Source organism: Syngnathus acus, chromosome 20 (assembly GCF_901709675.1).
Source record: "Syngnathus acus chromosome 20, fSynAcu1.2, whole genome shotgun sequence".
Lineage (NCBI taxonomy): Eukaryota > Metazoa > Chordata > Actinopteri > Syngnathiformes > Syngnathidae > Syngnathus > Syngnathus acus.
In genome coordinates this window covers 6,498,993-6,525,946 of record NC_051104.1, presented here as the reverse complement: position 1 = coordinate 6,525,946, position 26,954 = coordinate 6,498,993, and the positions used below count along the sequence as shown (strand labels likewise).

Genomic DNA, 26,954 nt, shown 5'->3' with positions numbered 1-26,954 from the left:
GGGGGGGCTATTTTGGGGTGAGTGAGCAAGATCTTGGTAAAGAGAGAAGAAAAAAAAGGGGGGGGGGGGTCGCTTGTTGTTGAATTCAGGTTACTTTGTGTGTTGTGAATGCAGGGGAGCTCTATGTGACGTGGGGGGCTATCTTGGCTGGAAGGGGAAGCAGTGGTGGAGGGGGAAAGTGAGCTTTTAATTACCAGGGCAGAAGCAGATGTAGCAGAGTGGTACCCCCACCTTTAACACACACACACACACGCTCCGTCTTAGCAGCTGGAAGTCATCAAATGTGTGTGCATGTGTGTGCATTTTTTAAGGACAGCAGCCTTGAAGCATTGTTTAAATGATGTTCACAGTCACACTAGTGCCACTTCATAGCTGCACCATCGTGTGTGTGTGTGTGTGTGTGTGTTTTAAGTACAGTCCAATTTCCTCATGCGTTGTGTTACTACTGCTGCATTTTCATTCCCCACACAGTTAACAGCATGCAACATAAAGCCGGTCAAGTCATTTTGTATCGTCTACAATGGTGTCAAGTGCCTTTAAATCAAAGTGTTTACGTGTCCTCCGGAGACTGGGCACTGTTAAATATTTTCACAGGTTTTATTATGTTCTTTATCCCAAAGAGCCGCATAATATGGTTACTAATCTTCCTATGGCTAGCATAGCATTATCACCATGGATAACCTATTTAAAGAAAACACAGTTGTTGTAAAGATTTAAATACCTTATCCCACGCACTTGTCAAATACACTGAAATAATACCTGTCAAATAGTTGGTAGCTAAAACAGACATTAAATATCTTCACAAATTGGAAAATTCTCTAACATTTGTATTCCCAAGTAAATTATTTTAACTATCATTTTTTAAACATTTGCCTATTCTAAGATTTGATACAAAGTTTTACAGAATTAAAACATATAGAAATTAGTACATTTAAAAATTATTTATTTACTATGATATTTTGAAAGAAATTGCATTATTATTTAGTTTATTAAAACATCCATCAAAGTATCTGCTAAACGTTTTGTAGTTTCCTCCAAATATTTCAGTCTTGTCAACCATCCCCTTGAAGTCACAGATAGGCTTGTTAGTTCAATCAGAGTGTTTCTTTAATTTGTGATCTGAAATACAATTTCTTTTCCCCACCCACCATTATTTAGCTAATTGTACAAATGTATACAAACATTTTGTGCACGGATGGAAACACGGTGCACTGTAGTATAAAATGTCAAGAAAAACAGTGTAAAACCTAAAAAAAAAAAAAAAAAAAAAGAAACACAATCTCCCTGCACATATAAAAATAAATTAATACTTTGTGTGTCCAGTAAAACTCCAAACTTGCCCCCCCCCACCCCCCAATATCACACAAACAGAGGCTTTATTGGCTTTCCTTTGCACAAATCCTTATGTACACCATCAGCCAACGAGGAACAAGATCTATTTACATTTAACGAGGTAAGAACGGACCCCGCACCCACCCTTTAAACAGCTGCAGTCACACACACTCCCCATCATCAACTATCAAAACTGGTTGAAAACATGAGAACCAGAATACAAATCAATCAAAGAGCTTCCAAGAAAACAGAAAAAGAAAAGCAAACTTTACACAGTAGGACAAGCTGATGTTAATAGCAACACCTGCGGGCTTGGAAGATACAACCATCTCACATTTGTTACATAAACAAATAAATAAAAAGCACAATTACAAAAATGAGCTTTAACATTGGCGAATACAGCACAACAACATTTCCTGGTTTTAAATGACATCAGTGTTTTGTAATCCGTTGCCTTGGCAATGCAGCTTAATTGCCGGGAGCACTCGGAGAGCAGAGTGAGAGACTGGAGGGGAAAGGTTTAAAAATAATAAGCCAAAAAAAACCAAAAAAAATCATTTTGCCTCAGGCACTTTGGGCGCGAATGCTGATTGAGCGGTCTTGACTCTTGCGGACTTTTATTGGCCGCTGCTATCGGCCAGTTAGGTCCTGCGTGCGCGCTGAAGAGGTAGGTGCCGCTAGGGGCGTTCATTCAAGAAGGATGACCACTTCCACATGTTGATACACACAGCGGTATGTGCTTCCATCTTTGTAGTTCCTCCCGTGAACATTTGTGGCCTTTTAAGCGAGCCCTTTCATGTGTGGCCCCGAGAGGATAGAATCATAAGCAGGCTTCGGCGGTGGCTGAGCCAGACATGGCTCTCTCTCTCTCTCTCTCTCTCTCTCTCTATATGCCACACAAAGGAAAGCAGAGCGGTCATAGTGGGAATGTGTGGACTATCTTTGTCCTTTTAGGAAAGCTGCCAGACAGATGCCAAACATGCATCTGCTACTTTTGAAGTGATTCTGGCTTTTTTTTATTATTTTTTTTTTATACAAAACATAGTGTGCTTTTTGCATTTGCAGTCTTGTCAGCACGTGCGCGAACGTGTGCAGAGAGGCCCCTGAGAGAGTGACACGGCAGAAAAACCAGACCGGTGTTGAATGAGGTGGGATGAAAAACATCTAAGAGACTCAGCCACTTGTGAAATGTGTGACAAAACCCCCGCACACTGCGAGAGTTTTGACTGGAGTTCCGCCATATCGCTCAGTGCCCAACATGTGTGGAACTCCAGCCGGTCTTGATGTTCTTGCCTCAGCCGCTATAGTTGCTGTTGGAAGACAGAGGGGGAAGAATGGTGTGAAAAATAGTTCTAGGCTAGAAGAGATGGAGAAGGGACAGAAGAGCAAAGTCAATGCAAGTGCTCAGAGAAAGATGATAAATATGGGGAAGAGAGGACATGGATTTAATAATTCATTGTCTTGAAGCATAAAGTAGCAAATGGTGTGTGTCGTACCGCTGAGGGTTGCGATGCTAGCAGCTGCTGGAGCTGTTGCTGCTGGAGGAGTCTCTGCTGGTCTGCCAGGCTTAGCCGTGCAGAACTAACAACAACAAACAGAGATTGCGCAATAGCGTTTGCCTTTCGTAAAGGCTTTTCTTGATTTAGATTTGAAATACTAAGATGATGGCTACACTACCTGTTATTGACAGACAAGGTGGCAGTTCCCGTTGCGTGCGGGCTTCCAGTCCCTGCCGGCATCTGGATCACTCCGTTCAGACCGCCAGCAATGCCCCCCATGCCAAGTGTGTTTCCGGAACCAAAGGTGCCCATCAATCCGGACATGCTCCCTAGGCCGGCCGGGGTGGTCCCAGTGGCGATGACGCCGTTTAGCTGCGGCTGAGGTGGGCTTTGGGACAGTGAGGGTGGGGTTGACAGGGAAGAGGTAGAGCCGCTACTGCTGTGGCCGCCACATGACGCACTGTCCTAAAAGGAATACAAACACCAAATTAGTGATACAAGCCGGAGGGAAACATGTCAACAATATGTAGTCAATTAGCATCTTGAAGTCAGTCATTTTTTTAAAAAAAAGGCTGAAAGACAATGTCAATGAGAACCAAAATATATCAGACAAAGCAAGTTCCAAGTGATCATGGCAAATGTTCTAAGTCAATCATGTTATCCCAAATAAACAGTCAACAAGTATTTTGAATGACATTCAATCTCTGAATGTGATCACAACAAAACTGTGAACACAAGTAAAACACTGTTTTTATTCAAATGGCAAACAGGAAGTTGATGACATCAATTAAAATGTGATTTACCTGAGATGCCACAGGTAAAGATGAGTCAGAGGCTCCTCCCTTTAAATCTACAACAATTTCATTGAGTATATTAGGGAGAGGAAAAACAAAAGTGTTACATCTTCAGGTATCAATGTGTGTACCAGAGGAGGCGGAGGTGGGTGTGAAAGGCACTGATAGCTGAGCACTGAGAAGCTGCAGTCGCTCTCTCTTCATGGTGAGCGTTTTAATCTGTTCCTCCAGCCTCCTGTTCTCCTCCTGCAGCTGATGGAGGGACTTGAGCATGCCCACCACTGAGAAACAGACAGCAATTGTCAGTCAGCAGCTGGACTGTCTTGAGTTTACATTTGTGTGCTCTGTGGCAGGGCAGAGAGGTCCTTCAAACTGGCACCCGTGACAATAAAATAATGCTACACGGCACAGACTTCATATGGCATGTCAAGAGACTCCCGAATGGAGGTCAGAGGTTGACCCTATCTCTTTTCCAACATTGAAAAGGATGTCCACGGAAACGGTGTGTTGCCTCTCACCGTCTCCCTGCGCACCCTGCTGCAACAGGAAGCTCTGCCCTTCGTTCCACTGCCTCTCCAGGAGCTGCTCTATGGTGGTGGCCACCGGGGGCAGCGTCTCGCCGCCGCCTCCCCCGGCCCCTAGCAACCCGTGCCCCGGTCCCGGCAACGACCCTGACGAGTCATAGTGGATCTGCAGGCCGCCAATTGGCGAGCTGAATAAAAGGGAGAATGCAGATAGAAAAGGAGCGATAGAGAGGTCAATAGGGAGATTAACGACCAAACATAAATGTCAGACAAACATAGACACTGCTGGCTATAAAACGACATCAATTTGTTGTTACAGTGGCTTCTAATGAACAGGGGCCAGGATGTGTGTGTGTGTGCAAGTGTGTGAGAGCGAGAGCAAAAAGGCCAGGAGAAAGACCAAGTGCAAAATGAGACAGAAGATGGAAGTGGACTATGTTGACAAGTTGAAAATAGCTGTGTGGAGGCGAGTGTGTCTTCACGATCTTGGGCCAAGTTTTTGAAAAGTGTCTTTCCCATTTTTGGACACACAAATTCCTTGATCAAAATACGTGACATTGAACATTAAAAAGCACACACAAAATCCACCTGTATAGCTTGCATTCACTTACAAAAATAAAAGGCTGCAATTTATTTTATTCTAAAATGGATATTTGTAAAATAATAACATTACTATCTACAGAGTAACAAAATGCTTGTTATTAAATACTAAAATGACAATGTCACCAACCTCATGTGAAACGATGCATCCCACAAAATTATCAAAACAAAAAAGAATTCCTGCAATTAATATTCCCATCTCGACCGAAGCGTTCAACCATTCCTTGAAAGAGAAAACTTTGCAAAAAACAAACAAAATATCTTTCCTAGTGTGAATAAAACAAGAAAAACTCAATTGCAGCAGAAGGGTGGTTACCACTTTCAAAAACGCAGGTTATCGTTGGCTGACAGAGCGAGAACTGCCTGTAGGCGTGGAGGAGCTAAATGGGAGTGTGCGTGGTTGTGTGTGTGTGGTTGTGTGTGTGTGTGTGTGGCGTGAGAGGAAGAAAGAGGAGATGGGGGGCCAGCAGAGGGAAAAGCAGAGAGGGGGATGGGTGAAGAGGGAGGGGGTCAGTTTGGAATGTAAATGGGGATGGAGGGAGGGAGTGCATCTGTGTGTGTGTGTGTGTGTGTGTGTGTGTGTGTGTGTGTGTGTGTGTGTACTCACCGCGGTGTGGTCTTGGGAGAAGCCCTTATAGAGAAACCCTGCACACCGACGCTGCTGTCTCCAGCTTCCTGATCTATACACACAGACCGCCCCAAAATACACACACACACACACACACACACACACACACACACACACACACACACACACACACACACACACACACACACACACACACACACACACACACACACACACACACACACACACACACACACACACACACACACACACACACACACACACACACACACACACACACACACACACACACACACACACACACACACACACACACACACACACACACACACACACACACACACACACACACACACACACACACACACACACACACACACACACACTGTTTTCCATTAGAATCCGGAGACACAGAAAATGAGGGGAAACATTTGATGACTGGCAGAGTTAGCATTAATTGATGAGAAATGAGTCTTATTTTTTGCTTCCTGTAGTCAAGGTAAAGCTGACCACTTACAGGGTAGGTAATCATTACCAGTTATGGAAGCAACCCAAAAAATGACACCAAATTGAACAAATCTCGCTGCCATTGATAAAACTATTGAAAGAAATGTCCACAAAATTGTGGCTTTGTTTTCATTCAAGTTTGTAACTGAATCCCAATTCATTGAGGTGACATCATCATCAAACTCCAAAGAGCAAAATTTGGAATCTCCACACGACACTTGATTCAAAAGCCCTCTCTTTCTTTTTCTCTTTCTGTCCAGTGGGCCTTGCCCGCTCGCTCTCTTATGTGTCCGCCTTGCTGGGCCGCTGGCCAGACGTTTCTTTTCATTTCCCTCAGAGAGAGTCATGAATCACACACACTTTTGCGTTTACATGCTAGCACTAAACTCCCTTCTACTTAAGACAGTCAATCTAAGCATTTACCCTAGTGGGTCAGCGCCATAGTCCTTCGCTTGACTTTGTCTTTTTTAACCAAATGTGTGTATCCTCCGTAACCTTTTGCATCCTGGCGTCCCCCCCCCCCCCCCACACACACACACAAAGCAATGAGATGGCTGCCAAAGTAAACGGGTGCTCTTCCACACACACGCCTGTTTGCACATCAACACGCCGACGTTAAGTAATGTATACTCTATGAATTGAATTACTCTTAATATTTACAAGTATTGCTATTTAATTGTAATTCTTTGTTTTTTGTTTTTTTCACATTCCTATAATTCCAAAGTAATTATTTGTCTTTCAAATATTATCTATGGAATTTTTTTCTAATCATGATTTTTCATTTCCTATTTTTTTTTCAGATTGTGTAAGTACTTGTACCCTGAGTAATGCATTTCCATTTGTAAGGATTTAGCATTGCTCTCACACACACGGGCGTTGGTTCACACACCCACATCCGAGCCCACACCCACGTCGCCGTGTCATTCAGCCTGATTAGTGAGTTAACCTGCGGGTCAGAGAGGATCTGACTGATGATGGCGGCATCGGACATCTTAAGTCTTCTCTCTTCCATTCTCAAGTAAATGTCTTTTTTTTTTCCAGGAAGAAATTACTTTCATTTAAAAAAAAAAAACCCTCATCATCATCACCGGGCAGACAAGAAAGCACTACGAAAAAGAAAAAGTGTGTAAAACTTACTGCATTTTAAAAGTGACTCAAAGTGTTTGTTTGATTGTTCGCAAAAAGGGGGTTTGGGGAGGGGTCACTAGAGCTAGCAGGGAGGACCTTGAAAATTTCACCAGCGTTGACCCGTGACCTTTCTGCAGGACCACAAGAAGGGGGTCGTGACAATCCATTATCCCCCCCACTCGCCGAGCTCTCTCACACACATGATTGTGTCACATGGGTACGTAAGCTCCATACCTGCGGGTGAGGCCTCCGACTGGGCAATGAGCGCTGCCATGGCAGAGTTCGGATTCAGCCGGTTACCAAACATATGTGAGGGGGCCATGTTGAAAATCGACCCTGGAAGGACACTCACCTGAAGATAAAAGACAGAAATAAGACAAAGTTATAAAAAGCCTCATTGTGTCGTTTTGTATGAGTGTTTAAAAAAGTACTGCGATACCTTATCAACCAAAACAATACTATACCATACATGTGTTTTTGGTAGCAGTTGTGAAATAAACCAACATATAAGAAATTGAAGAATGTCGGCAAATGTTCCAACAATGTAAAAAAGAATTCCAAAAATGTATTCGATTAGAAAATCACAATAAACTGAATTAAATCTACATTTATCTAACATTTTAATATTTTTGAAAAATACATAAATATTTTCAGAAATTAGATCGGAGGCTGCTGAAATAAATTAAATAAAAAAGAAAGCTAAGAATCTGAAAGGGGTATAATTGTTTGAGACCAATATAAATCCACGAAAAGCTTTTCCAAAACCTGTGATCAAAATTACTGTTGCATAGATGAAAAGATTAGGGGCCGTGAATTTCATAAGGGGGAGAAATCAAACAATATCATCTCGACACTGCATCTTTCTGTTCTGCTTCACACGTGAGGCCCAAAGCCCTTGGAAGAACTGACACAACGCTGACATGCTGACAAAGTGTTTCTGATGCATGGAGTTTAATCCAATTAAGCTATTTCCCAAATAAGGGCCGTGGAGCAAAGGGGTGGAGTTTAAGTGAGAAGGCGGGGAATAATAGGAGAGGAGGGGACGAAATGCCTGACTCTTTTAGTCCTATCAACGGAGGCATGACGGATACCATACAATTATTTTTGTAGAAGTTGTCGTTGCATTACCGAATTATCGTAAGTCAACAAAACTCCCTTTCCAAAGCATACTCATGGAAACGATCCGATTGTTGAAGCCCAGATGGACCTAGGGGCAGACAGCTGTGATAGGGTCCAATCATTCCTCCACATCTGCTCACATTTAGACGAGCGTCTGGGAGAAGGCCATTATCTCCTATTACTAATTCAACATCAAATATGGAAAACAACCAGGAAAAAGCCAGCCACTTCCTCTCAAATGAAGAAGCCATTCACTGTCCATTTTCCCGACACTGAAATTAGTACAGACCATTTTCCTTCAACATTCATTTTTCATTGCCATTCATTTTTCATTCAAAGATGCCCTCCTTTTTTTCTGTCCTGGACTGATAGCCAATAACAGGCAGCTCTATCTCTCAGTTCTACACAGACACAACCTAACCCTCGGCAGCAAATAGCTCCTATGCTTCCCGAGGCCTATTCGGTCGGTCCTGCTTAAGACAAATGCCAGGCCTGAAAAATGGAGACAACCCCTAATACGCACGGACCTGCACGTACACACAGACAAACACTTTATAGCACCCCTTCTATCCCTACTGTGGTGCTGCTTGTCAGATGTCATTACATCACAGGACAACAGAGTTAGAGTTAGAAAAAGACGGGAGAATTGGGAGGGGGGAAAAGGGAAAGTGGAGGGGGAGAGTGAACGGGCGGCAGAGAGCAAAAAAGGAGTCGGTGAGGGGACACGGGAGAAAAATGGAGTTGTGAGGACACTGACGGAAAATGCTCTCTGAGGACATTTTGAAACGAGGGACAGTGAGATCAGTGAACGAGTCTGACGACAGATCACGCCTCCCCTCTCCAGCGCTCGCTTTCTCTCCTTGTAGGGAAAAAAAAACGGACTGAAATATTATCAGGTGAATTTATTGTGGTTAGAATGACACTAAGTATCTGATAGAAGCTAAATATATTGTTGCTGATAAATACTAAGTCAATGTTCATTTAACATTTGTTATTTTTCCCAACGTAATAGTATTCTATAGATACACTTTTTTGATGTGTACTTTTAAAAATAGGAGTATTCTTCCCATTCCACCATTTTACTCACTATCACAACAACAAATGTATCAATCAAAAATGTGTCATACAAAATAAACCACCAGATGATGATTTTGCTCAATTTCTTTCCACTGCTTAACTTTAGTCAGGATTTTTTTTAAAAATTCCCACTTGACTTAACACAATGGGGAATTTTTCTATGAAGGCCACAAGTAATTGAAATTTGCTGGCAAACACAAAATGCTGATTTGTGAATAAACCTGAAGACCTCAGGCGCGTGCACAGTACTGTCAGTTGTCCAATAACTCACTGAGAAGAGACAATTCACACAAGGTCAGGGGCGCATGTGCCTCGCACATAATTAACGTGCCGCGCAGAGATTTGCCCGGGAAGCCATTTTAATTAGTGAGCAGTGGTTTATTTGTGCTTCTGCAGTTAATCTACACTTCATCGTAAAGATGTTGTTGGATTGACAGAGGCTGCTGAATAAACTGTGCGCGTGGATTTGTGGGTGAGAAAGAGGCAAACAGAAGGAGAAGTGTGCTTGTGTGTCATCGGCACGGCTCTTGTGTTCCGACTCACGTGTGTGGCGGCCGTGCTGGTCAAGGGGGCGGTGGCGCTGAAAGGAGAGGGAGGGGCCATTGACGATGCGAGTTGAAGTTGCTCCGAGGTAGCGCCGGGGCCCGACAATGACGACCCGTCGCCGCTGGAGAAAACACCTGTGAACAGTCCGGTAAAAATCCTTATGTTAGACCAACAGCAGGTTATTGCATAATATTACGGGAGAAGCGACAAAACTGAAATTGGATACATGTGATTTTATATTGAAATACAAAACACACCACTTTTGGGTTCTCACATTTGTTGATCATTTTCACAATGAAATAAAAAAAAACTAGTTGAACTTAAAAATAATTTTAAGGAAATGTAAGTGTTTGTGCAAATCTAACAATATAGACCAAAATATATCTCATGTTGATGGTAAAACAATTGGTTGTAACTTGGAATAAGCTTTTTAAATTTCCAAAAAATTTCAGGGCATATGTTTAAAATGTCATTGTTATGGGAGGAAGTTAAACGAACAATTGAAAACTAAAGTAATAAATAGAAATATGCATTTTGCAATTTACACTGAAAGGTTGCAGGAAATGCCCTGAAAAGACCGCAAGATGTAATAAATAAAGACCCTTTTTATATTGCGCGTAAAATGAGCAAGTCTGTTTTCACGTATCCATGTGTGCATGCCTCATCCCCTTATCTCAGCCTGCCTCATCGACAGGCACACTCACACACACACACACAAACATGCGCACGCGCACACACGCCTGTGCTCAGCCGCTAACTGGGGATAAGCCCTGCCCCAGCCCCCTTTGACCCCAGCAGGGGTGGTGGTAGGGGGGGAAGATAGGGCCTCTCAGTTCCACAAAAGCCTGAATGGCTCAGGGCAGCATACATTCACTGGGGGAACAAGAGATCTTTGTGCCAGGAGGGGTGAAGGGAGATGATGAGGGGGGGTATCTTTACACTACACGGGCCTACATACTATTTATAACACTTTGTAATATGCACCAGAAAAATGGATAAGCAAAATCTGGGCTGCAGTCACTCAGAGGGCATGTACTACTTAGAGATTGATGAGAGGCCAAATCGACAATTTATACGTTTTGTTCAGATCGCCCATAAAAAGCTTCTTACATGCATTGAAGCACAAGAAAAAGGTGATATTGTACGGATGTATGAGCAGCTCAAGGTTCATTTCAACATTTAGGATTGTTTATCAGGAAGGATGGCCATATTTTAGTTTCTAACAAATTGTGGTTTTGAAATGCAGAAAAAACATCCTGAAATCTGTGTGTGTGCGTGTGCCTAAACAATTAAAATTTTGTAAAAATATGTGAATATTTTTTAGTCATCAAACCTCAATAGAAATGTGTTATTTTATTTTTGATATTTATCCAGACTATTTATTTGAAAAGGTACATTCATTTCCACTCCGCATCTACAAGGCACAAACACAGTCCTGTCCCCACCCCCCAGCGTCAAACATTAACCTAAGCAAAAACGAACCCCTGGCTCTCACCACCCACCAGCATCCATCCATCTATCTATCAAGCTAACTATCTATCCATCAACATGGTGGAGTAAAGATGATGGGGGAGGGAGCGAGGGAGGGCAGCCAAGGATTCTCCCCATTACTGCCCTACATTAACCCTCGGCTAAATATTTACAGTGTGAAGACGAACACATGATTAACACACACACACACACACACATACATACATACACACACTGCAAGGCCATATCAGCACCCTTCCTTTTCCCTTCCTTCTCACACCAGTGGTGGTTACAAATGACACCGCACTATAGGGAAAAGCAACAATCGTGCCAGACACACTGCACTGCAAACTACCTTTTCCTTGACCACCAGAGCAAAATAAATAAATGCCCTAAATCATGTCCTATGTATCTTGAGTGAAAGTCAAGCCAAGCAAAGAAACCCCTAAACACAATTTCCAGACTTCACTATTAATAAAAATATTTTTTGGGTAGCAGCAAAACTGTATATTTTTTATATGTATTTTTTTAAATTTGATGTAAATAAAAACTAAAAAGTGGAATGTGTGCCATTATAAATTGCTACGGAGTGGCTATCCAGATTTAAAATACATTTGCAGCAAATCTGGAGTACACCAGGATGTGGTGCCACAAAAGAAAAAGAGAACATCCACACAAAAAAAAACACCACAAGTGATTACAAAAGTGGTAGTAGTGATTAATTAAACAAAAGTGATTAATTACAAAACAATTACAAAACCTAAGATCAATTGTGATAAAGCTCTCTAAATATATTTTCTCATCGCTCAGACACCAACAAAATAACATATTTCAGCTGATTCAGTTAAGTAGATCATTAGCATTTCGGGAAAATAAGCAAACATCATCAGATGGGGAAAAAGATGTGAGAGGCAGAGAAAAAAGGTAAGAGCAGGGGGCTGGGCGACAGCGGGCATAAACAAAAAGGTGCTAATCCTGGAAGAAAGTGGAAATGCGGGATGTGAGAGCTGTACTGAACCATTTCCTCCAGCAGAGGGGAACTCCAAAGCAGTTGCCAAGCAACTGAACACAAAGAAGAAGAAAAAAAGAAAAAAAACCTGCACACGGAAAAATGTCATTGCAAGAAACCCATTACAAAGGTTTGTGTAACCGTTGTGGGTTAATGTTGACGCTCATTATTTATGTCTTTCTGTCCCAATAGAAACAGGTTGTCATTTCTATTTAACATTATCATTCAAATGAAACGGGGGGAAAAAATTCCCCAGACATTATGGTCAGGAAAAGAAAGCAAGATCCAACAACAATGTGGCAGTGACTTACGGTAGCCTACTCTGCTGGAAAGCAGCTTCAGTATTTTAAATGCAGCTATTTAATAGATCCACTCACTATCAACAAGTAACACTGGAAAACATCTTAATGGTTTTGTGTGTCCCCACAGAGCTCAAAAATGTTTTTAATTTTCCCCTCAAATAAGAGGCTTGAGAGGTACTGGATTTTCATTTTTGTTTGACCAATAAAAACTGGTCTTGTAATTTATAGCTATGATGTTTCAGAAAAGATTTCCACCTGTTGCCGAACCAAACATAAAACATACTAAACGCTAATATTTACCAATATTTAATATCACCCCATACAAAGTGTACAGCTCCTGAATATTTTTGATGATAGATCATTCACACCAAAATTACAGTCATCCAAAAACTACAGATTCAAGATATAGGCCGCAATCCAAAAATGGAAATTATTTTCTGGTATCAATGGGGAGCAACGAGCAAATGTCATCCCAATTAGTCTTGAACAGACAACTGACATGTCAGACGCTGTAAAAACACAGCAGCAGTTGCACATTTTTACCAACACGCTTGCTAAATCGTTGAGTGGTTTGGCCTTCAATGCCTTGATTGCAAAGGGCGGTGTTAGAAATCAGAGCGCGCGCACACGGAAATGGCAATGTTATGTTTCTGTGCCCTCACCTGGCCCGCTGCTGCTTTGCAGACTCCCATTCCTGAGGAGCGAGGGGGACTTTTGAATCCCGCTGCCAACACCCATGACCCCGAGACCTCTCTCTCCTCCTCCCATTCCTAAACCACCGCTGGAAGCTAAGCCGGGGCGGCCGCAGAGATTCAAGGAGGAAGATGAAGGGGGGGCCGCGGAAGAGGAGGAGGTGTTGGCCGTGGAGGTGGTGGCCAAAGCGAGGGAGGGTGATGACTCTGGCGGCTTGACGTCTGTTGTGAAGCAAGGTCCAAATCTGTTGCGCCAGTTGCCTTTCTTTTTCTTCTTGACTCCATCCTCCCCTCCTCCCGCGGTTGTTCCAGCCATCCCCGGTCCCGCGCTGGAGGGCTGTGGCCGTTTGTAGGCAGCCGAGCCACTGAGGCTTGTCGTCTCGCTGGCTGAGAGACTGTGGGAATTCTCATACAGCTTTCCCCCCACTGAAATAAGAAAGTAAGCACGGAATATTTAGTGATTCATTTCCACATTTATCCCAACACTGCGGGGGAAAATACGTTTGCTTTTAAATTGGATCCTGCTAAAAAGAAATGGTTAAAGAAATGTGACAAAGTGGCTTCATTTTTTACAGAAAAAAAAAAAAAGCACGTCCTCTTCGTTTGTCACACGGGCCATTAGCACTGAATGCATCATCAGTAAGATGATTATAAAAATGTCATTTGGTAACTTCACTACTAGACTGTCCTTTACTTCACAATGTTTGACATAATGAATCCAAGCTAAAAAGAAAAGAGTCTGGATCTACTCAAGGTCCAGAGTGTAAGACTTTATCCTTGCTGCTGTCTACAAGTGCTTCCTCCTTATGTGGGCTTTTCATGAGTCTCTCATGTTTTTTATCAATAAATTGTGGAATTACAGACGATGATGTCTAATTCACAAGGACGGCGAAAGGATGCGTTGCCGTGTCCGACTCTAGGAACACCATTTCTATTGGCATCAATTATAATCAGCTTTTGACGGGCTGGCCCAGTTCCTATCCTGAGTCCAGTGTATTCACTTTGGCAATGTTGTGATTATAGTAATAGCCGCAATATAAAACCCAGTTCCGTTTGAAAACATGCTCGGAAAGTCAGTTGAGAGTGTCCAACCGTCACCTGCAGGGGCGGTCGTCGCGAGAGAGCCGAAAAGATTTGTTGTTCCCTCGGACACGCCGCCCTCTGAACTCGGCTTCACCAGGCAGCTGAAAGACGGCGGCGACGAAAAGGAAGTCATGCCCCCTGGACGCAAGGAGGAGTCGACGAAGCTTAGGAAATCAGAGGATGTGGGGGTCGAGGGCGCCTTGCTGGAACTCGTCAACAGCAGCCCTTGATAAGACAGGTGGGCGAAGGACAAGGCAGAGGAAATGGGAGAATATGTGAAGATCTAATATGGGATGAGAGAACACTTGGGAGGAGGCAGATGCATCAAAAGTGGAACATCTCCCGACTAATGGGAGCGAGAGAAACAAGATAACCCAAATAATCGTTCTATTATGCTTTATTAATCTCCATCCGCTCTTAAGTAAGCCCTCCCTCCCTCCCTCCCTCCCTCTTCATGCTTTCCTCCCACAAAGGAAGTACGCAGGGAAATGAATACACTTTGCTACTCCTTAGATAGCCAAAACACACACCTGATGCGAGCTCAAGGTTCTGATAATCGAAAACACAAAAGCTTCGTTTGAACAGCAATCGACTCCTTGGGGCTCTGACCTCCCCCACGTCTGTGTGTGTGTGTGTGTGTCTTTTCTCAGACGAGTGGCGAGATTATAGGAGCCGGAGGCCAGAGACAAAACATTGCTATCAAGGCCACACACACAAAAAGAAAATCTGGTGTCTGGTCAAAATCCAGTCGCACGTTATAAACACACTGAGCAGGTAAGACCGCCAAATAATTGGACACTTTTGCTACCGTGTTTCTAACTGCAGGGTCTTTTGTATACAAAAAAAAAAATCAACATTCAGAAACATTTGCAGCTATCAATTTACCTTGATGGAAAGGCCCAGTGGAGGCAGAGGCAGATGTGGAGGTTGCCATGGTTACCACAGCAGAGGTGAGAACTTTCCCTGAGGAGGTGAGAGACTTCCGGCCACCCCTCTGTCCCACGACGTGACTTCCAGCGGCGCTCTTCTTGCTCTTCATGTCAGACACCACCTTCGCGCCGTCACCGACGTGACAGTCCTTGGAGCTTCCCATAGAGTGAGTCGACGACACTTCCTGAAAGTTGGCGTTGGTGAAACGAGCGCTGGCGTCATCCAGTCGCTTCTGTGAGGCTGCGGGGAGAGGTGGACCCGCTGAACCGCTGCTGTTGTACGTCTGGAGGTAGAAGGTGGAAAGGGAACATCAGTGAGGAAAAATGATGGTTAAAAGAAAAAAAGTGGACAGGATTTAAGCACAGACAATAAAAACTTACAAAATTGGGTCGTCACCTGCAAGTGCACAATTTTTTTTATCTCTCAGTGTTAAACAATTCATTAATTTGCACCTTTTTCAAGATAGACACCCAAATGGAGATTGGTTTGGCAGTTGGCAGTTATATAATTGAGCTAGCAAAAGAAAAGCTACAAAGAAAACATGTCTTCATTCAGGGAAAGTCAAGCCACTGATGACCAAAACAAGAGATTATTCAATCGATTAGTCAGTCGATTAATCGATACAATTTGATTGTACATTTCATTACAATATAAAATAATTTTCCCTCAAATATTGTTATTGACCAATTGTTTAGTGACAAAAACAACCACCACACAACTCAAAAGGGGTTGATGTTACTCCCCAGCCCTTTTTAAAGTGATTACTGATTTGGTCACCGTGTTAAGTGAAAGCAGATGTTGGTAAATGTCTTTTATTGATTCAACCCCAAAAGATGTCTGTTTAATGAAGCAAAACAGAAATCGGAGCACAATTAGTGGCAAGAGGCTGAAATGAGACGATTAAGTTTAAACGGTGGCTCTGAACGATGACTCGATTGTTAAAATCGAATAAATGTTATCATCGATTAGGTATTGATCAATCGATTGATTCGGACACTTCTGAAGAGCAGTTCACTAAAAAAAAGAGAAGGCTGCTCCTCACCTTCTCTGGGACCACGATGTTTGGGAGAACAAGGGAGGGGGACATGTCCATGGAGGTCTTCTTGTGTTTGGGTTTGTGTCTGTCCCGTTCTTTGTGTTTCTGAGTGTTAAAAGTACAAAAAAAGGAAATAACACATAAGCAAGGCTTAATGGGAAAAAAAATTTGTTTGTAGACGTCTCAACATGTAACTGTTCTGGGAATGATTATTTCCAAGAAGATGGGGCTAAATCACAGGAACACGGACGGCTATGGAGTCTGCGTGCGTGTGTGTGTGAAGGGAAAAAGCATTACATTTCAAAGGCTCACTCTAAGATGAAAGCGTCACAAGCACAAAGAGAGTGATGGAAGAGAGATGGAGGGGAAAATAAAGCTTTGGGAGCAACAGGAATTCAGCCTGCTGAAGTTTAGAGCCGTGTGTCTAAGTGCTTGGTGGCCCCAATGCACAACATCCCATTGTTTCATCCAATCATATCCTCCTTCTTGGACCATCGCATCTCAATTTACACCATTTTGCACAGCGCCAGCCAGCTCGCACCCGTGAGGTGGTGACCGGGTGCTGGCGCATTTACACCTCGCCGCACCAACACCCCACACCCTGACACCTCTTTGCACACGCATACGGACAGACAGATGCGTGTACAGACTTTTTACACGCGCGCCGTCAGTTAGACAGGCTGCAAAAATATGCATCAATCTCGAGAGACGGATTGGTGACTGTCGTGACAACTAGCAAACAGTGCAACCGCCGCCCCGACCGACTCCACCCTTCCCTCCCTCCCTCCCCGCGTCTCTCCCCTCAGGGTCTCATTGGGAAATGATCACATGAAAGCTGGTGACAGTTTAGCCAGACTTCCGCAATGAGTGGCAGTTAACAGACCCCCACCAGCCGAAATCGGAGATAGCTGCTCCACTGAAGCCCGCCTTCCGCTAATGCTAATTTTCAGGCCTCGACTTTACAGCGGCATTAACTGAGCCGCCCCTGTTTTTTTGGAATGTCATATATTCGAATGGCATTTGAATGTCAAGCCATACAACTTTGTCTTTTGCTTACATTTAATGATAATGACTAGAAATGTAAACATGTTTTCAGCAATCATAAAAATGACGTACAGTTAGTGAAGCATAAAATTGTACTACTCTTGAGCACTCCTCCTCTTTGGTTGTTTTTTTTGGCTGAAGATAGCAGGTGTTTTCAGTTAAACCGGTTTGAAAAACAACCTTATCAGCTCAGCATCAAGGACCCGTTGTGGGATTCAACATTGGTAAAAGTCACTCGACTGGTTGACACAATCTCTTGGATGGTTCCTCCACCTTCTAAACCTTCATTCTCAAATTATTTTGATATGCTTTTTTTAAATATCTAAGGCTAAGCAACACAGGTCGTAATTTAAAAAAAGAATCACACCAATAAATTAGCAGCGTTGGATACCAGAGTGGTTCAGAATTTAATTAACAACGGAATGATGAAATAAAGCAATATTGTTTTGCAGAAATGAACTTTCACTAAAACGCCAGAATAAAATCACAGTTAAAGGGACAATGTATATTATTCGACTTAAAAATATATTTTTAGTCGAGAGAACAAAAAAAAAATATTTTATCACTCTTTAAGAATTTATGGGGAGCGCGTTTACTTGCTTTGTAAAGGATGGTCAGTAAATCATCCCGAAATCAAAAGAATTAAATGAATTCAGAACTACAAGCTCAGCATAGTTAGCATACTACTAAAAAACGAAGTGAATAAATATTCAGGTCGTTACAACAGTACAATTCTATCATTTCTCCGATGTGTGTTGTCTTATTAATGAATAAAAGGATACGAGCCAGAAGAAAATTCTTTGTTGTTTTTCATTAACATTCCATTCGTTCATGTTGATGGAGCAGCTAGGGTCGAATATCACACACATGCACACACGCACACACTCGCACACACAAGGCAGCAGGCGTGGGAACACACAATATAACCTTACACACCCTTATCAATCAGGTCAATTGATTACACAGGCAGAGACAATGTCTTTCAGTATGCGCGCACCCCTTTTTTTCTCCGTTGGCCACCATTAGCAGCAAGCTCATTTGACATGTCCAAGTGCTCTTTGAAAGTGTGTGAGGTAAATATGAGTTTGGCTGAGGCTGGGGTTCACGTCTATTTATCAACAACGGTCCGGACAATGAGAGAACGACAACAGAGTGACACCCACTCCGTCGATGTAGAATAAAGATCGCAAAACTCATTTGGAGTGAAAACAGTTGCCCAAATGTATGTTGACAGATGTTTTACACTCTAAACTGCACATGACAGATACATTTGGGCGATAAATTAAATAGGCCTCCGACAATACACATTAGTATCAATCTTGTTTTGTGGATTTGTCAAACCATTATTCAGCCTATGAAACGCTTAATGGCGGCGTGGTGATGGGGGGGGGGAACAAAATGATAACAGAAAAGTTCATTTATCACTAGGTTTGATTTGAGCAGAAAATTAAAATGCTGTCATAAAATGTATACAAGCTACCAGCCAAAATGTAAATGTCAGTAGTACGGAAATGATATGGAATTGAATATGCTGCCGGTTTGTTCGTAAGCATTCAGCACAAAGGCCTGGGGCTGAAAAGGTGGAGAGGGGTACAGCGAGCCTGGGGAGGTGAGGGAAGATAGGGTGAAACAGAGGAACAGGAAGTGAGAGGAGTATGGGGGGTATAATCTGCCCTGGCCTGGTCTGGCAGGAATTCCCCTGCGCCGTTTCCTGCAGGATTTGTGTGTTGCATGTGCGTGTGTGTGTGTGTGTGTGGGGCGGGGGGGCGCTTGTGCACATGTTTCCTGGAGGCCTTTTCTAAGCGTCCAGTGTGAGGGTTCTTTTTAGCCCCTACTGGAGTTTGACTGGAGGGTCTAACATAAGGTGAGCACAATTGATGGGACAAAAACACATGAACGGCGTACACTCTCAAGAAAGTTAAAGCTCGCTACACATCGCCAAAAGATATACACTAGGACTAGCTGTATAATGACCGACGAGAATCACTTATTGATTCAAAAGGAGAGAATACAATTAATAGTGGTTTTTTTTTTTGTTTATTTTAAGATAACAGCCCTCAGGGGTGGTAAATTGGGCTGGCTGTTAATTCAGATTTTACGCAATTTGTGATTACATGTGCTGCTAACCTCCATGACTGATTAACAAAAAATTTTCGCATTTATTAAAAGCCGCGATCCCTAATTGGGGCAATTGCGGTGTGGGGAATCACACTCCCTGCTAAATCCAAGTGCTGTCATGTGTGCATGTACAATTTCATTGGAGTCGTTGGAGTGATTCATGAGACATTATGAAACTAACATATAAGAACATTGATACACCTCTCAACATTGTCATGAAAAAAATGATGATAGGGTTCATCCGAGAAAACTGGAAATGCACATTTGATCAAATATCTTTGCTCCGTGATGAGGATTATGACCCATAAAATCATGTTTGTACGAAATGTGAGACTCTGAAGTCCTGCTTCAGTGATGTATTGAGCACAACAATGCTGCGGGTCTGAGTGGTTGCTCAACTTCCCGTGGTTGAAGACATGTTTTTCTTTGTTGTACTGCCAACGGATTGAAACTGTCCATCTTTCTGGAACCCAAAAATAAAATAAAATAAACCCTGCTTTGTCTTGTTGGTCCTGCTCTTTGAAACTCACCATCTCATACAAAAGAAAGCAAGTCATATAATCAAATTGAGAGGCACTACTTGAGCGGCAGAGTGTCTTCGTGGTAGTAGTAGAGCATTGTCTGTCCGTCTGTCCCTCCACAATGTGGGCATGTAAAAGCAACAGTACAAATTTCTGGTGGTGGACTCTCAGTCATGGGTGGGAGGCGAAGAGAGGGTAAGATCTGAAGGCTGTCTTACCTTCTTTTCCTGGTCTGGGGGTCTATCCATACACTGAGAGGAAGAGTCACTTAAGCTTTGAGATCTACTACCGCGGCCCCTGCGTCTTCGCTAAAAAGGTAAAGAGGAACTCCAGGTTACTGGATGAAGTTCAAAGAAAAAGAGGCTTGAGCTAGAGAAATCTAGAATAACTACAGAAAAAAATGAGGGGAAAAAAAAAAAAAGAAAATGACAGAAGGTCAGGTCAAAAATGGAAAAACTAAAGTCTACATCAAAAATCAGTCACATCAAACTTACATGAGCACATTCAAAAGTGAATAAAAAAACTGTGGTAGGAGTGCCGTGATATCTGCAGGCACCATTTATGATATACAGCAGACTTGATTGAATCGATACCTCCCTTGCATTGTTACTTTTCAAAACGTATTCAGCATACAGACAAGCTAATGGGAAGGGGGGAAAAAAAAAAAGCTAAAAGAGCAGATTTCCTGTCAATGACCTGCTCAGTTTGACATAACGCATAGCGGACAAGCAAATGTAACAAAGACGGCAGAACTAACAATGGGGGCGGGGGGGTGAAAAACGTTCCTCAACACTGCGCCACAGGACGTGCCCATTGTCTTTTTAAGAGTACAATTTTATTAGGTACCCTGGGACACTTTTGGACGGCCTTGGTAATCGATTTTTGTCCTAGTCTGTTTGCTCTTGCTCATAGCGTCTGTTGCCATGGCGATTAAGAAGCGCTGAGATTACCTCCGCGCATAGATTAAAGACTGCATTCAGTATGAGCATTTTGCAAAATCTACATTCGATCCTGTTGTTGTTGACTTTTGGATAAACACGAGTTGTTTTGAAAAATCCCTGATACATTTCTTCCAACACGAATTTAAAGGAAAACAATGTTTTTGTTGTATAAAATTACCGATAAAGTTGTTGTGAAGCTAAAACAATAAAAGATCTTGAGCTGTCATTAATATCAGATTTGGTCTCAAACTCAGCCCAAAAAATATTTTTTATATGCTGTCAATACTATTCAATAGACATTTTCGGAAATCCACCCTGCACTCCTCATCACTCTCGTACAGTCAGTCATACAAATGCAGTATTGTCCGCAACAGCCAAAACCATTTACGCAAATCAATATGACAGCATGAGTTTTCCATTTGTGTTTGTTAACATTCCAAAATATCATCGATGTGCGCTCACATTAAAAAGCCTGTCGGATTTTTCTAACACCGATATTAAAAGAGCAATATTAACAAACTGCTTGGATTTCATATCATCTTAGTATCTACAATATGCAAAGTAACCAACAATATATTTGTCAACAAATGAAGAAATCAGAGAATTATCCAGTTTCGGAATGATTTCAAATGAATGAAATGATGTGTCATGAGGCAGAAGAAAGTTCAATCTCACAAGATGGAGTTTGAACACCCATGTCACGCATATGATCTTTCATTGCATTTGTTTTGGTTGACTTAAAGGTGCCATTCGTTGCTAAACAGGAAAAGGTCAACTAGTGGTCAAGAACTAATTGGCTGGGGCAAAATTCAGTACACATAAAATACAAGCGCATCCAAGGAATCTGCAGATGCAAAACTCTTCCGACCTGTGTACTCAATGGATGTTAGATATTTCTAACAAAGGCAGTAGGGAATTTGGCAAAGGGTGAAAAGGTTGGACGAGTAAGCAAAAAAAGAAGAATGACAGTAATGACAGTCATTAGAATGGGTGAATGAACGAATGAAGACATGACTGAACGTGAAGGCCAAAAGCCACAATGTTCCAATCTCTAACAAAATAAATGGAGCATTTTAGAAATGTGTGCTTTCTCTCGAGTCATCCTAATTTCAACCTTATGATGTAATGAAGAGGCTAATGTACCACGTGGAACAGACCAAAATATTTAACACAGACCTCAGTTCTTCTAATCAATCTGGTCTAATTCAAGCCTAACCTGAAGCAAAGGCACAAGCTAATTCAAACCAAAGAAGCTGCATACAGGCGGGCCACGGACAGACAACATTTCAATCGAAATATTGCATCTTATCAAATATGCTACTTTCAATTGTGACTAAACTGAATTTTTGAATCCACACTGCAGAAAAACTAAAGACTCTTCCCTTCCTTCTTCGTGGTTATGAATATCAAGGTTGTATTTGTGGAATTTGTGCCAAACAGAAAGGTCTACTTACCAATTTGCTGTGGTGGTATTTGCAATAACCACAGTATTTGACGTTGTCTGCATCCGAGCCTTGTTCCTCACACAGCAACCCTGCAAACTGGGCACTGTAAAAAAAAAAACATGTAAAAACTAAAACAATTTGCAAGAGGATGATATCAAAGCGTTTTGAAATTCCGAGTTCTTTCAAATCATAAAAGCATAACCCATGTGTAAAATTACTAAGCAGTCTCCTCCTTTGAGCAGTGATGTAAATGTGATGTGAGGGGAATCTCACCATGTGACATGGAAGGCCTGCCTGCAGCCATGTTTGTTACAGGTCATACATGCTCCAGTGGCCGCTTTACTCTCTCTGCCTTGATCCTCGCAAATATAGCATGTCTAGACAAGGACAAGTCACAGAAACACATGGACAGTCCTTTGCGGTATTGGCAGGTAAACCGGTTCCTTAACGTTTTGATTTATTTATTACCTTGTTATAGCGATCATGGGGCACCGACTGTAGCACAATGGGCTCCATAGTTGAGACATTTGCAAACTCCACCTCTGGTATGTAGAGGGCACACACCACATGGGCCCAGCCTGTAATATTGGCAAAAAGCAGATTTAATGAATAACTAATTGCTGTGTATTGACATAGACCAATTTGACGTGAATTGACAACTCACCATTCAATCTTTCGACATTGGCGATTTAAATAATTGAATTGTATTTTTTATTTTTTTTATTTCGTCAAATGCCCATTCTTAATTAATATGCAAAAATCAACTGAATTGAACCCTGAACATTTTAATTGATACATTTGCAATGAAGAGGCTATTTATTGTGCCGCCTAAAAGGCACAGCAGCTGCCTGTCAGCCAAGACAAACTGACGGCAGAATTGATGACAAATTGAGGAGTGGCAGAAGAAGGTGAGCGGGAAGTCAGATGGACTTCTGCCACGTTGGAGGTGTCTGTCTTTCCCCCCGCAGAGGAAACAAAAACAGGCTTAAACTTACAGTTGAACCCCTGACCTGCCTTTGACCCGGCGGGCAGGACAGGGAAACGGGGCAGAGGGTGGGACAGGGAGAAGGCAGCGGGTGTGAAATGGGGCATGTTGTTGTTTTGAAGTCCCTCCAAGAATCTGGAAGAGGCCTATAAAACAGGACTATAAAAGTGGCACGGCCTTGCTCCTCAAGCTAACAATTCACATCGTTACCATAAAACCCCTTTTGTCAAGCTGTGCGACCAAGAAGTCCAATGTGTTTGGACGGTGAACTTTTGTCACTACATTAGTGTTGTGGTTCAAATTCAAGAGAAACCTGAGGCACAATAGCAAATATAAGGTTTGGCGCTTACGTTAGAACCGTGGCTGTCAGAACCAAAACAATGCTGACGACGCAGCCTACGTTGCTGTAAAAGCAAATGTTCCTTATGGCGTAGAAGATGCACAGCAGGATGGATGATGAATGGAGGTGATGATTCCTAAAACCTTCCAAACATATTTTTTCCATCTTCTCTTCCTCACAATACATACAAAGGAGTAATTGTCTACACGAGCCAAAAGTGTGTATAGCAAATTGGCGGGATATAAATAAAGCGCCATTTTCTTCTCGTCTTGAATGGTGGGCAAAAAATGTTGGCGAGCAGTTCAACAAGTTGAGGAAGAGGAGCTGACAGGACAAGATAATGAAAATGGAAGGATAAGAGAGGAGGTGGGGGGGGATGAGGAAAAGGACAAGCGAGAGCGGGGTCGTGGGAAGGGTAAAAAAAAAAAAGAAAAAAGGAGAAAGTAGTAAAACGGTGTGTGTTAGTGTTGTCGTGATGCCTCCCTGCAGGCCTGGACACAATCCCACAGCTGTGGCTCTCTCTCGAACTGATTCAATACACACACACAAACACACACACACCCACACACACGCAAAGAATATTTACATTCTCTACCAAGATGACCTCCGAGTGAACCCAGCAAGGAGACTCCTCACAGGCTACGCACTATACCCAACGTGGCCCACCCCCTCATAAACTTACAAACACACACACACTAACCAAACAGCAGCACTCACAGCACGCCCAAGCCCCTTTAACTCGCCGGCGACACGCAATTAACAACACAAGAGGACGAGCACAGATGCGAGCGTGGTCATGTGCATGCGTGACGCCGCGTACCGCCATTGTCCGTCCTCTTCAGGGCGCCATCTTTGTGGGGACACAGCTCACATCTCTGTGGATAAACCAGATGCACCGAGTAAGACATGTCGCCAGACTGGAGTCATATGACTGGAATCACTTGGATACAGTTTTAATACAATAGGTTGGTTTTTTTGTCGGCAAAGTTCACACCTTGCCGACAAAAAAAAACCCTATTGTATTCATGTTGAGTATTAAAACTGTATCCATTCAAACTGTAAACACGACCTATGCTTGACACGCTCTTGAGATTGTGAAGAAGACTATTGTTTGCCAAGGTCAAATGAAGTTGAAACTTCTACTTCCACAGATGGGATGCAGAAACAAGGGAGTCTCGTTATATGCCCGTAATCCCCTATCAATGCTTGTCACACATATTTAATTAGACGCGTGACACTTGAGAGTAATTGGTGCTGAGCGGATCTGCCAGATTTGCTGTTTAAAATATGTTAATATGCTCTTCAACTAAATGTGGTTATTTGGGGAATTGTATCAGGCTACAAGACATTTAACCTCAAATAGGTTTCTTACCACATCTAAGTAGAAAGCACTCAAAGTTAAAACCCTCAGCTTTGTACATAAAAGCTTTCCGGCCATTTCGGACTGAAAAAATTAGAAACTTGAAATTTTGACATGTTCCACATTCTCTGTGATTTTTCGAAATAGTTGCCAGATGAAACGTAAGACTCACCACGCGGGCCGCTCTCTCCTGAGATTCACACTTTCTGCAGAACCATGGACCAGTGGGCACCTGCACAATGCCGTAGCAGGCTACAGAGAAATGAAAACACAGCACAATCAACGACTCTCTGATCTGACCACTTCCTAGAATCCAAATCCAAAAGAGCAGCTACAATCTGGCGACATGAACTTTTTTACTAGTGAAGACTACTTTTTGACTAAAGAAATTAACTTCATCAGTTGCCCTCTATAATTTTCTGTCTCTCTGCAGACTGGTTGGTGGTTAGGACCCCTGCTATAGTACACTGAGTGAAAAATAAATTAACTGCCAGACGAGAGTTCTATGTTGACAGCATTAGTCTTTCACAGTATGTGTAATTTCCTCATTTCAGCACGTGTAACAATGTTTACATTCATACTCATAATAGACAGGCCCTTTGCAGGCAATTAGTTTAATTGCTGCCATAGACTGAATAAATGTTTGTACTGGAAAAGTCATTGAAACGTATGGCTTAATAATTGTACTCCATTAGTGGCTTTTGGTACTTGCGGTATGTCACGTGACCAAAGGTTTTTATTCTGATACTACATTGAGATGACAAAGATAATATGAAACTTGGCCATTTAAAAAAAATCTCTGCGGCCACATCAATAGCTGCATGTTACCGACTTTGATTTGACACAGTTAATACCTTGCATTTGGCTAATTATCATGACATCTTTTTAGTTTTATTTTATTTGTTTCTGTTTCAGTACAGATATCGAGGAACATCTTTTTATGCAGGTGTAAAAATCTAAATTGAAATTCTCGTATTGTGACAATACTAGTGTACCATACGTAACAACAAACAGTGTTTATTGATGGTGGTTACTGCAATATGGGATGTTTGTTTAAAAAATACATGGGAAGATGACATTGAAATAGTGGCAATATTGGGGGGAAATATGTTTTTTTTCCCCCCATTGCTCAGTTCTACTGTCTGTTGAGTTTTTGTTTTCGACGTACGAAGTGAGCCTTCCACATGGTGAGCAGCAGCGTTTGTAAACACAGCCGTCATCTAGCTAACGAGTTAAGTATCATTTCACATAACGTCATAGAAATCTGTATTGTTGATAACGAACATTGCTTTATTTTATGGCTGGTGAACTTCCCCCAACTCTGGCTTGGCAATGATGACATTTTGACAGCTTCTCTCTTCTTGGTGTCACAACCGTAGAATTCAGCACCAAAGAAAGTAACGATTATGATTCAACATTAGTGGATTACGATCCAGCTAAAGCAGTTGCGTTGTCCTGCTCTTAAGCTTGGCCTTGGGAGCTGGACGCTCCATAACCTTGCACCGGGCTAACTAGCTTGAAAGCTAACAGCTAACCACTAGCTTAGCGCAGAGAGCAACGAGCTTACCTTGGTGCACGGCGACGTTGCAGCCGTGTCCGTCACAGTATACCAGCGGGTTCTCCGCCCAGCCTCTCTCGTCTGAGCAAACACAACACCCTCCAATCATCTCCTTCATGTTACTCGTCGACAACTGTGTGTCCAGCAGCAGACAACGCTCTCCGGAGACCATCTACGAAGAAATTGAACATGCGGAGCAATACGATAGGAAGACGAGTCGGATCCTTCGCTTAATGCGTCCCTCGGTCCTCCGCTACGGTGCATTGGGTCACGCTCGACCGAAATTCCATGTCTTAAACGTTTTTACGTGTTTTCTTGACGCTATATTTTAACCAAAACAAGCACTTCACGACGCAATGTTGAGGTTAAAGGGGAGGGGGGCGGGGGGGGTCCTCCAAGGGGAAA

The 26,954-nt window shown here is 42.6% G+C and overlaps 1 protein-coding gene across 9 annotated transcripts; it reads right to left on the bottom strand.

The window, feature by feature from the left end:
• Positions 1-1,089: 1,089 nt before the first annotated feature.
• Positions 1,090-26,954, bottom strand: mllt10 (MLLT10 histone lysine methyltransferase DOT1L cofactor). Of its 9 annotated transcripts, none has more exons than XR_005101309.1 (21): positions 26,559-26,954; positions 25,164-25,243; positions 24,452-24,506; positions 22,775-22,884; positions 22,580-22,683; positions 22,316-22,409; positions 20,139-20,228; positions 16,244-16,342; positions 15,157-15,484; positions 14,287-14,496; positions 13,159-13,614; positions 9,713-9,849; positions 7,208-7,325; positions 5,357-5,429; positions 4,144-4,337; positions 3,757-3,906; positions 3,635-3,681; positions 3,010-3,296; positions 2,829-2,913; positions 2,579-2,642; positions 1,090-2,535 (listed from the first exon to the last, which is right to left on the bottom strand). XR_005101309.1 is itself a non-coding variant. In XM_037279601.1 (21 exons), exons 1-20 carry the CDS (start codon positions 26,719-26,721, stop codon positions 2,627-2,629), a joined length of 2,943 nt encoding a protein of 980 aa, XP_037135496.1. In that variant the 5' UTR covers positions 26,722-26,954; the 3' UTR covers positions 1,090-2,535; positions 2,579-2,626. The 9 variants fall into 9 exon arrangements, 8 of the variants coding, with proteins under 8 accessions (XP_037135496.1, XP_037135495.1, XP_037135497.1 ...); XM_037279601.1 differs by having other exon boundaries at positions 2,579-2,689; XM_037279600.1 differs by having other exon boundaries at positions 1,090-2,689.